This window comes from Bos grunniens, chromosome 29, assembly GCF_055505025.1.
Source record: "Bos grunniens cultivar Pamir isolate PY7600 chromosome 29, Bosgru_T2T1.0, whole genome shotgun sequence".
Taxonomy (NCBI): Eukaryota; Metazoa; Chordata; class Mammalia; order Artiodactyla; family Bovidae; genus Bos; species Bos grunniens.
Window position 1 is genome coordinate 39,641,935 of NC_141193.1, and position 12,661 is coordinate 39,654,595.

A 12,661-nucleotide genomic window follows, 5' to 3' on the forward strand; every position below is an offset into this window, starting at 1 on the left:
GGTAGTGCCTGTGTCCACAGGACTTGACCAAACTCCATGCACCTGATATTGGGTTTCCAGAGGGCTCACTACTCAAAGGTCTTGGCTTATATTTTAATCTTGTTCTTTCACATCTCTACGGGAAAGAGAATCTAGGAATTAATTCATTCAACAAATATTTACTGAAGAGACTTCTTTAGGCCAAGCACTGTGCCATAAGGCACTAAAGATATAAGAAAATTAAGACATTAACTGGGATTTGCAGGCCTAGTATTGATGGACCTGCCATTTCAAGGAGCTTTACCATGAAGCTGTAATAAAGACCAGAGTGATCACTATTTTAATATGTGAGTTTTAAACACCAGTGGTCTTTTGGGTAGATTTCATTGTAGGAAGCCTTATAGGCTGTTGTGAAGATTAACACAGGTTAATAATTGCAAGGCACATAGCACATGAGAATAGTTACGATAATGTCCTGCATTCTAACTGAACTGTCTGCAGACACGGGCAATGAGAATCCTGAGGGAAGAAGGGCTGATCTCTTATTCATCTCTGTAGCTAGGCATCTGCTACAGACTGGTATATTGCAGGTATATTCATGTGAAATCATGTTTGTTGAATGAAAGAACTGATGCTCTGATGAATTGTTGCGTAAAAGATTTAAACAACAGAGCAGGAGGCAGACCTCAACATTTGTCATATATAGTCCTTGAAGGAAAAACTGTCAAAGAAAGTACAAAGTTTGAGTTACTAGTTTAAAATGTGGATTTAGGACCACAGAAGGAAGTAAATACTTCAAATCCAGAACATAAAACTGTGAGCAGAGGGCTCAGAGTGGCTAAAGAACGCAGAGGAGAGATGGAAGCAATTGTGAGGATGGGGTGCTGATGACAGCCATGAGGAACTGGAAGGGGGGTCCCACAGATGCTGACTATAATGTCGTGAAGACGTGTTCTCTTGCCTGAGTCCTGTGTCATCTACCTAGAATGCTCTTCCTTGTTTATTCCATCTGCAAGCTGTAGATCAGATCCCATTAGTGAGTCATTAAACCAAATTAATGAGTTGTGACTTCCATTTTTTAAAGAATGAGAGAAACAGAATGGAAAATAGCAAAGTTTACTGTACATAAAACATAAACTTCAATAATAAAATCTTTTTTCAGCTTTATGTGTGTATGTATTTACTGGGTTGTGATAAAAATGTATTTCTTATTTTGAGTAAAAATAGTTTGAAGGCCTCTGAATTAACTTATATAAAATCTTCAAGAATTAATTCAGATATCCTTATATAAGGTAGCAGTAAAGGCTCTTGGCCTTTCTAGAGCTAACTTTTCACTGCACTCTGCATTATGACTGTCTTCCCCCTCATCTCTTTTCCACACTAGATGCAAGTTCCTTGAGGACAGGGCATGACTTCTAGGTCCTCAGTGTCCATTATAGGTTCTGGCACAGAATATACACTCAAAACACGCTTGAGGAACACATAAATAAATAAGTTACTGACTTTTAAACCTAAATTCACAACAGAAAGCTTATTCCCTCCAACTCTTCAAATTGCTATCTTTTATTAACAAATGAACAAGGACCAGGTTCTCTCTTATATTCTCTCCTGTGACCTCCTTCTTACTCTCCATTGGTGGACTTACCTGCTTTTCTTTCTCCCCCTCTCCGTTCTCCCAGTGTCCTAGGTGCTCTTGCTTCTCTTTTATCCAAAGAACGGATCTCTCCTTAGCCATTTGCACTCTGGAGTGAATTTAACCCCCTCTACTCTGACCTTTCATGGTAGTTTTTAGATATAAAGGCACATCCTATTAGTAGCAGGAAAAGCCTTGTTCTGCTAGTGGGATGCATTTAGAGCTGGTAGAAAGATACCAAGGGGACTGCATATTATAGCGGTAGAGAGACCTCAGCCTGCACATATATAGAGCCCCAAAGTACACGCAACAAACCCATACCAGGAGCCCAGGTGGCATCTAGGGCTGAAGAATTGATAATGTACTTTGGAGCATTTTGAAAAATATTTTATTCAAATTTTTAATGTTTTATTTACTTTTAAGGTTCTACAACTACATATGTTTCACAATGCAGGAAATACACAATACACATAGCCCATTCAACCAAGCAGATCCAAATCATTGGCATAGAACATGTACAGCATTATCATTAGTGACAATCAACTCCATTTGCATGACACGACCAAAGCACTTCAAGTGCCTTACAAAAAAAGATTAGAAGAAGGAAAATAATTACAACTAGATTGGAAAATAGAGAGGGTTGGCTCAAGTTTACAACACTGCCTGGATAGATGTGCTAGTTCCCTGCCAGGCAAATACATCGCCATCACCAGGGGGACTATTTCTAGGAAGGGAAGGAGGCCAATTTCTGCGTGAGCCCGAGAAGATGCATCGTCTTGCACACAGCCAGCATAGGGCTAATGTTGAGAGAGAGAGTGTGTGTGTGAGAGAGAAAGAGAGTGTATGGTGTTTAGGGAAGAGGAGGTAACTCCAAGGGGAAGGTGGTTTTGTGGTACAAGCAAATATTCTACTAAGTCAGCTAAATTGTTTATTACAGAACAAAGAAGCAGCTTGCTTTCTGGCTTAGGTTTTGGCTTCATGGAAAAATATGAATAGTACTAAAGAAATCCCATATGAAAGCCCTATAGTACAGTTTATCCTGTGTAAAAACCCCAAAGAAGTATTCTTTTTGAATTTCTCCTCTCAGCTAATCTGTTTCGTAATCCAAGAGTCGGCCACTGTGCTGACAGAAGCACATTGGGATTCACAGCCAAAGCGCACTGAACAGCTGATGCGCATAAGCTGGGCCCAAGGCAGCTAGAGTGATAGATGGCTCTGGAAGGCAGGAGATCCAACTCTGCTGCCAAGCGGCTGTGGGGCCCCTCCCTCCTACGGAAGGAATTTCCCCTTCTGTAAATTAAACAGTGGGCCTGGTGATAGCTAAGATTCCAGCCCGAGCATTACATAAAGCTGAGCAGGGTAAAGGGAATAACATTCCAGGGTGTCATTCTGGGATTAAAGAGACATGCTCATCATCTGATATTTATATAATCAGAGAAATTTTGCTACTGATTTATTTTGAAACAGCATCTAGTTGACTTTCTAAAATAACACAATCAACGGGCACTAGTTCTATTTAAGTGATCTAGACGAGACAAGCATATCTGAAAATCCTACAGCCAAAATTACTGTTAAACAAACAAACAAACAAACAACAAAGGTATAAACATACCAAATCATTTTGAGAAAGAATTCCATTTAGGCTTTTCTATTTCATTAATTAATGAAATTAATTAATTTATCACATTGCATGAGAACAGGGCTAGGGGATCTTGTAAGTTCTGACTGGACTCTATTCATGGTCCACATCTTTTACAACTCTATGCCTCTAAGAGTCACCTAGAAACTGAGGTCAGACCTCTACAAGATACTTTTGGTATCTTATAAAGAAATAATTTGGGAATTTTTTCATGAATTTTCAGCTATTTTTGAGCCTTATTTAACAGGAGTTCCTCCTTTAATACAATATCCAACTATTAAAGCACTGACAAGACAATGTTCTTTATTACCTTAAGTCTTCATCTCTTTTGTATGTTATAGTTTTATTTACCATTTCAGAGAGTAAAGGTCTGATTCTGAGCAATACTACTATTTCAAATAAGTCTATTAGTTTTACATAATAGCATCATATCACTTCATTTCACTTTCCTAATCTTCCACAACTTACTTAAAAGGACTAAGTTATTACCGGTATATTTTCAGCAAATTCCTTCTAGTACATTGAACATTTTTATGCATTCTACTTTTTAACAAGAAACCAACAATATGATCATTTTTTCCTTCCAGTTTTATTCTATATAACTTTAATTTTAGCTGATTTATCTCTATCCTATTAACTTAGTTAACTTTTCCTAATTTGCTACCCAAGACTAAAGCATTTCAGGATTTAGAAAATATTTTGTAAAAGACCAGCAATACAACACAAGCTGCTTTCCATCATATTTGTGACATCACTACCAGGCATGTTCTAGGGTGGTTCTCAATAGTTCCTCTCACAGATTACACAGACATGGACCAAAATAATATTCCAAAATGCAGTTGAACAAATTTGGGATATTCATATTCTGATTTTTTTAAAAAATTTAAATCTCAGGGCTTCTGAGGTACTGGAACTCCCTGGAATAAGAAGGGACTCTATGCTTGTCAGAGAGGCCAGCAAACCAAAGCCTTCGAGAAGCTGCTGCCTTCTGGAATCCTCCTCCCTCCTTGGCCCTGCTGTACCTACCTAAGACACAAAGGATACCTTACAGCCAAAGGGAAACCAACAGGATAAATCTGTCTAAGTATATAAATGAATGTCTATAACATGCACCTCGTGTCAAGACAAGATGGTGAAATTTCAGGTCTAAAGGATATGACCGTAGGTGGGAGTCAGACCAGATGCCAAGAGAATACAGTGAGGATGGGCGTGGTTCCCCCAATGATACCCGGATTCATTTTCACTATTAACTGGGCATCACTATCCCACTTTGGCCATTAATACGTACAATAGCATTCTTATAAGTCATCGTTTCTTTTTAATTGAATGGTAGTGGAATGAGGAATAGTTTCCTATAGGAATTAGGAAGATTTTCCTAGATTCTGTGAAAAAAATAGAAATTAATGCTCTAATATGACATAAAATCCTCAAAGAAATATAATGCATTATTTTTTAATAAAGAACTGGATATTTCAAATTTATTGAGCTTTTATAGTGTACTGTTTTCTGGTTTTTTTAAAAATTAGAGTCAGCACTGATAAAGTATATTTTGAGAGGAATATAGGAGGCTTCATGCTAAGATGAGGTGCATGTTACAGTTGAGTGATGATGGACCTTACTCAAGAATTAATTATGGGTATGAAAGACCAGAAGGCATTTCAAGTTAAATCAATCATCTTTTTTTTTTTTTTTTCTGATAAGCTAATGAGTTTTGTCAGGCAAGGAACAAGTAACTTTTATGGTTTGAGAAACAATTGGTAATGAGATGCCACAGAAAAAAGTCATTCTACCAAACTTTAAGAAAAAAACGACATAACTCTTTGAGAGAGTATTGATTTCTAATCAATATACCAAAGTTAATAGGATAGATGTCAAGTACGCCAGGAAGAAATATGAGAATATTTTATTCCCATACTGATGGTAAGCAGATGTCCAGTGCTTCAGCCCATATATTCAATTTAAGATGCATCTGAACTGAAAATATTCTTCTCACTATTTTTACTACAACCTGTGCTAAGAACTTTACCTTGGATCACAACATGGTCAAAGAACTTGTTAAAAGCAGGGGACTTAAACTAATTTAACATAGTTAATAACATTTTTAAAATTTCTTCACAACGGTTAAACTTTAGGTCTTACAGTGGTGCGCTGATGAGCGTGGGTTAATTAAGAACACGTGTCCCCTTGCTACACGGTGTTGCTCTGCTTCCCCAAGCTGATGGCTCACAAGTGCAGGTCACAGTAAGAAACACACTGTTGCCTACCTGACATAGAGGGAACGTTTCTGATTGGTTCGCAGGGACCCGGACCCGGAGCTCATGCTGTGGTTCATCATCTGCTCTCGTAGGTCATGGATTTTGGCCTCAAATCGAGCGTAATCTGGGAATGAAAATGAAGATGGCAAATTTGGTTCTGTGCCTTCAGCAAGTTAGAAATACTGCACACTCAAGGCAGCCCTTTGTCCCTGTTGTTGGTTCCTTTGCCAAGAAACAGAGGGATGCACAATGCAAGACTAGTGGAACACAGAAGGTTCACTTTCATATTATTTATTTGTAGACATTCCCAAGACGGAAAGAACAAATCAGTTACTTCCCAAAAGGCAAACTGGAAAACACACCACCACCAAATCCCCACTATTGAAAAGTACACGGGAGGAGGAGGTCATTTTCCAACTGATAGACTGGAGAACTGTTTGGTGATGAACTGTGAAAAAAACAGTTTTTTGCTAAACTCTTTTACTTTTGCTAAATTCTTTTCTTGGGGAGGGGGATGTCTTAGAAGTTGATTACTTGGATTGTACCTCAATTTTGCCTTATATCTTTAATATAAAACACCACATGCCAAACTTCATCAATTTTAACACAATATATAAAAATTAGCTTCTCAGGAGATCAGGGTTAGAAAATATTAAATCTATTTTAGAAGCATGCAAAGAAAAAATATAGGGGGTCTTAAAAATCAAGGAAATACAATTATTAAAATATACTATGTCATCATAGGAAATTTATTTTCACCACATCAATCCAATAAAAATAAAGACAGAAAAATAAGTTTTAAGATAGTAACACAGCATATAAAAAGAAATAATTTGAAGTTTTCATATTCTGAATCCTAACTTGGTCTATCATCTCCTTGGTACAACAGTATCTTGCTTTAGGAAAATTTTGCTTTAGGTAAAAGGCTCAATTTGCCCAGAAGATAACTGTAAACATGTTAATTCAAATTGTAAATGGTTCTTCTAATTGCAAAGCAACTCATCAGGAAGAATTTTAAGAGAGGTTCTAATATATTGCAGAAAACAAATTGATTTTCAACTCTATTTATTCATAACTTCACAAAACAAGAATGATTAAATGAATATAATACAAGATGATCTCCTTACAGTATATTTCAAATTTTTTATAATAAAAAGTTCCACAAAATTAAATTTAAATTCAATTTACTGAATGTCTATTGGTAGTTGTGGTACGGAATTCCATAAGAAAAATGATTTGATCTTGGTTTTCAATGACAGAAAATAATGAATTCTGAATGTTAAATATTTTTGAAATTTAGTACTCCAAAGATGGGCTTCCCAGGTGGCACTAGTGGTAATGATCCTGCCTGCCAACGCAGGAGACATAAAGAGATGTGAGTTCGATCCCTGGGTTGGGAAGATTCCCTGGAGGAGGGCATGGCAACCCACTCCAGTATTCTTGCCTGGAGAATCCCATGGACAGAGCAGCCTGGCGGGCTACAGTCCATAGGGTCACAAACAGTTGGACATGACTGAAGCAGATTAGCACTCACTCCCGCACTCTAAAGATAAAACCCTAATAGCTGAGGGGAAATTTCTGGTGTTTAAACAAAGTCTCATGTTACCTAGATTTGGAAGGCTTCCTGTTCAAAACTTCTCTTTGAATAATTAAATCCTAAATGATTAAGTGAGCAGAATAACATATTTAACCTAAAATCTATTAACTGTAATTTAAAATATTTCATTTTAGCAGGGAGAGAAAACACTTATTTATACAACCATCAATATGATGCTACATGCAGATTAAGTCATTCTGAGCAAGTCATATTTTCTTGCCATCCTATTAATATCCAATTAACATTTATTGCTGGCCACATGGCAGATGTTATGCTTCAAGCTTCATGGGCATTATCTCATTTCTTATTTAAATTACAAAATGAAGGCCACGGATGTTGTAAAAATGTGAAGCATATAAAAAAAAAACATGGAATAAAAAATAAGAGGTCCCCATCCCCCCTTCTCCTCTCACTCCTGGTTTTCCCCACAGCATAGCCTGCAGGTACATAGACAGTGGGTGATGGACTTGCAGCCATATTCATCTGAATATACACATATACTCCCCCACACACGTGAGATCACAATTATATATTATGCTAATGCTCTTTCCTCCCTTTTTAGCAGTGTTAACTTGGATATTTTCCTACCTTCTCTTAAAATAATAAGTATCATGTTTCTTAATACCCTCAATTATATCCCACAGATTAGGCCGTAACTTATTTAATGATTCCCATATGACAGCCTTTGCTATCAGACAGGGATCCTGGTGCATGTGAGCACACTCGAGGCAGGCAGGTAGAAAGCTGTAGCACGAGTACCAGTCAAGCTTTGCACGGACATCACACAGTCCCCATGAGCTCTTTTTTTGGAGAAAATAATCTATCCTGGAACACAGAGTTGGAACTGTATCTCCTGAGCCATGCTCCATACTGTCACCAGCTAAATGCCACGCATCGCCCCTAAGAATCACTAAATCTTAAGAATCACTAAATCCCAGGACACCCCCCTTACCACTTGGATGACTTCACCATCATAACAAAGACCTGAAATCCATTTTCTGAATGAATGAATGAGGGAGAAGAACTGAAATGAATTTCAGTTTTAAATGCCTGCAGGTACTGAAATTGCCCATTTTCAACATTAAGTTTTTTTTTTATATATATAATGAAGAAAGACAAGATGATTCTCCTCTAGGACTTCTTTTCTCAAGGCTAATTATTCTGTTTAATTTCAAGGCTTTATTCCTATTTAATTAGGGTCACTCCCAAATTGCACTGTTATTTTTACTGTTCCCTCCTGGCAGTCTCCGAGCTCTCCCCATCTCAGCCATGTCATACAGTCTGGAAACAGTTCCTGATACTTAACCGCATGTGATTGGCACTTTGTTAGACTCTTCCTGTGTTCTCCTTAATGGATGGCTCATCAGATCCCCAAAATGCTTTCTACCATGCTTTTGAAATGTTTATTCTGCATCCTATTCTACAGTGTTTACATTCCCTGCTATGGATGGGGAAGTATTATATTGTGTATTGTATTTGTCTTACTTGGAACCTATCTTGTTCTCAACTTCTCCACTTTAATCATATTAAACATAAATCTCATATTCAAAAGTGTTTATCCTTCTTTGTCCCTTTTTGAAAAATAAAGCTTTACAAGTAATTTCATCAAAGGAAAAACAATAAGATTTGAGTTTGTAAATATAAATGGTGTGTGTGTGTCTGCATGTGAGTATGTGTGAGATAGAGACAGACAGAGAGGAGAGATACGTCTCCAGCCTCTCAGAGATAAACAAGTTATAGTTAGAAATGATCTAGAAATAAACAAGAAACTAGACACACAAATTGTGAAGTATGTCTTCTTTATGTTTTATAATAGTACTGAAAATTACATTTTCAACAAGTTAAAAATCTACCACCACCACGTCCATTCAATCTTAATTCTCTCTTCTCTCCCCAAATGTTTCATTCACATCCATGCCCTCCTCTTTGGGATATTTTCCAACAGATTCCTAACACTCAGGAAAACATTCTAATGAGATTTTTATTTTATTTATCCTGGGCCGTGCTGGGTCTTCGTTGCTGCGTGCAGGCTTTCTCCAGCTGCAGTCAGTGGGGGCTACTCTTCGTTGTGGTGCTGGGACTTCTCGTTGCAATGGCTTCTCCTGTGACAGAGCACAGGCTCTAGGTGTGGGGTCTTCAGGGGCAGCACATGGGCCCTACAGCCCGAGCTCAGTAGTCGTGGCACAGTGGGCTCAGGCTGCTCCGTGGCATGTGGCGTCTTCCCCGACCAGGGATCAAACCTTTGTCCCTTGCGCTGGAAGGCAGATTCTTCTCCACCGTGCCACCAGGGAAGTCCCTGATGAGATTTCAAAGTGCTCACTAAGGGAAAATTCATGTTTACTGAGTACCTGCAGTAAACCAACTTCTGTGCTAGGTACTTAAAAATTACGTTATTTCTCCTAACACAGTTCTGAGGTAAGTCTATATTTTAGAGGTAGTGAAACAGGTCCAGAGAGGTTAACTTCACCACAGTCACAGAGCTTCTCGGTTCCGGAGCTCACTGGACATGGAGCCAGCATTCAACCCTGGGGCTCTGAGAGGCCAGTTCGTTTCCATCACACCCAGTGCCTATTAAAACACCACAGTTCTCCCTGAGAACCCAGGCTGCCTCCATTCTCCGCCCCTCCCTCCCAACACCACGCTCTCTTTCCTCTCACCAGCTGCATCACACGCATGCTGGTCCGCTCATTTACTGTCCCTTAGAGCGTGGCTATGCCTCTCCCATCTCTGCTTCTCCAACCTCAAGGTCTATCATGCCTCCTTTCCTACACATGGGATTGTACTAGGCACATGGCACACAGTTTTTAAGAAGACAGAACCTAAAGGAGTTTACTTCTTGAACGGGACACTGACAAGGAAATTAAGCAGGATAAGGCTGAGGTGGGAAACTGCATTAAAGCAGCAGGACCCTAAGCCACTACAAAAAACAGTATGGAGGTTCCTCAAAAAACTAAACATAGAACTGTCATATGATCCAGCAATTCCACTCCTGGGCACATATCTGGACAAAACTCGAATTCAAAGAGATACATGCACCAGTATGTTCATAGCAACAGCACTCACAACAGCCAAGACACGGAAACAGCCTAAATGTCCATTGACAGATGAGTTAATAAAGATGTGGTATATATATATACACAAAGGAAAACTACCCAGCCATAAAAAAGAATGAAATGCCATTTGCAGCGACATGTATGTAATTAGAAATCATACTAAACGAAGTAAGTCGGAAAGAAATCGACAAATACTATATGATTTCACTTATATGTGGAATCTAAAATATGGCAAAAAAATGAACCTATTATCTACAAAACAGAGACAGACTCACAGATGTAGAGAACAGACTTGCGACCGCCAAGCCGGGGGAGAGAAGGGGAGGGAAGGACAGGGAGTCTGGAATTAGCTGATGTAAACCAGTATACATAGGATGGACAAACAAGGTCCTGCTGTATCGCACAGGGAGCTATATTCACTATCCTGTGATAAACCACAATGGAAAAGAAAAGCATGCTTGTATGTATATAACTGAATCATTTTGCTGTACAGCAGAAATTAATGCAACATTATAAATTAACTATACTTCCATTTTAGAAAAGCATCTTGGCTCTCCCATTTATTAGCTGTGCATGACAGTGAAAGTTGGGCTCAGTTTCTTCATGTGAAGGCAGAACAGGAATAATAATTGTACCTACTTCGAGATATGTGGAAGGTTACAAGAGAGAGCTGACTGATTGGTAATGACTGATAATTCCTGCTGTTAATTTTCATACGTAATTTAACACCTGTTCTTGTTCCTGCTTGCAAAAGTCATAACCCCTTTCTGTGCCAAGTAAACTGGAAACCTGTGTCTGCTCTCAGTGGCCCCTATTACAGCCTCACTCTGCCTGTTAGGAATTGACATCTCGACCAGGTCAAAAGGAAAGAGTTGCAGATGGCCACATTTGGGATGCCTGACACTAGGGTTGAACTATTCCCCTGCTGGGCAACCACTGAATGGCACCTCAGGTTCCTCTCACAAATCCACAATCATGTGGAGGTCAGGAGAACGATGCCCAACTCTGAGGCTGCTGCCTTTTTCAGGAATATCAGTGATCTTGTCCATCGGTATCATCGCAAGGCTTTGAGCTACTGATGGACACTTGGATGGAGCAAGGGCAAGGGTGTGAACACCCCTTGCCACACATGAGAGGAAGCTCTGCCATATACCTGCTTCCTCTGCAGTTTGTCAAGTGTGAACAAGGAGACCCAGAAGCAAACTGACCCCCATGATCCACATAGGAATGAAGGCACCGCCCCAGAAGTCTGGGGTTGCTTAATGCAACAGGATTCATCTGCATTGATTAAAACTGAACGACTGCTCACATCTTCAAGTCTCTGATGGCCAGCCATGCGTCAGAGAAGAAAACAATGAGCTCACTGGGTTAGACTACAGCATAAGGCATCTGCACGTCATCCCTGACGTGATCTGGCGGGGGGCCTACCCCTCCACAGCTGTGCCCTTGTGCAGCCGACTAATGATTGTTACTTATCAGGGGACACAGCGAGCAAAGCAGGACAGGGTGCAGGCTGGGAGGCCAGCTTTAAATCTTAATCCTGTCATTTAATACTAACGGGACCATGGGAAGTTTCTGAGCGTCAGTGTGCTCATCTGTGAATTGTGAGACTCCTCTCACAAAGTGGTGTGAGAATCAAAATGAGATTTGGCATGGAGCTTTTTGTAAATGTAAGATAGTGGTTCCTATTGTTACTGTGGTGGCCCCCGCTTAAGACAAATACATATCCAGTCCTCAGCCACACTAATGGGGACAACAGTATCCTATTCCTATGTGCTCATTATGGATACAAATGCAGTTTTAACAGTAACTGGTAAATCACTGGACTGTGAGCAGGATTCTGCACATCCAAGCAGAACAGGCTGCTTTCCTGCCGAGTTACCCATTTCCACGCTCCAGGGAAAGTAGTTTGAAGAGACTACCTGCCACTCACCCAAGAAGTGATGTTTTAAATAGATAAACCTGAGCTAGAAGTTCTCGGTGGCTTATAAGCTAAAGAAGCCTGGGCTTTGGGGCACCTTCCAATAGGGATGGGGTAAACTACAATGACACGCATCCTGCTGGGGTCACAATACTGTTTGCCTGCACTTGACACTTGCCGTCACTAGAGCCCAGGAAGGGTATACGGGAAACATGCAGACAAATCACTGTTCCGGCAGAGAGACACAGGGGAGCAACTGTGAATGCTTCCATTTCTTTGGGGGAAATACCTTCTTCATTTATTCAGCAAACGTTTCCTCAGGGTTTATTACACGACAAGCACAATGCTGACTGAGAGGAATACTGAGTCCACTGGACAGTTCTCTGCCTTAAAGGGCTCACACATGTTACAAAGGAGAAACTGAGGCAGGTTAAATCTTTGTGAAAGACTGTAGGATTTCCTAGGTGGCACAGTGGTAAAGAATTCGCCTGCCAATACAGGAGATGCAAGAGAGGCATGTTTGATCCCTGGGTCAGGAATATCCCCTGGAGTAGAAAATGGCAACCCACTCCAGTATTCTTAAA

General features: G+C 39.8%; 1 protein-coding gene across 41 annotated transcripts in view; it reads right to left on the bottom strand.

The window, feature by feature from the left end:
• Positions 1-12,661, bottom strand: part of DLG2 (discs large MAGUK scaffold protein 2) — a 2,335,250-nt gene that overhangs the window by 165,041 nt on the left and 2,157,548 nt on the right. For 40 of the 41 annotated variants that reach the window (XM_086384619.1, XM_086384611.1, XM_086384617.1 and 37 more), the window contains one exon: positions 5,516-5,630. In XM_086384619.1, the coding sequence (XP_086240745.1) occupies positions 5,516-5,630 (115 nt within the window). Of the gene's footprint in view, positions 1-1,983; positions 4,278-5,515; positions 5,631-12,661 lie in introns of those variants that run through there. The other variant, XM_086384644.1, reaches the window with a different exon arrangement.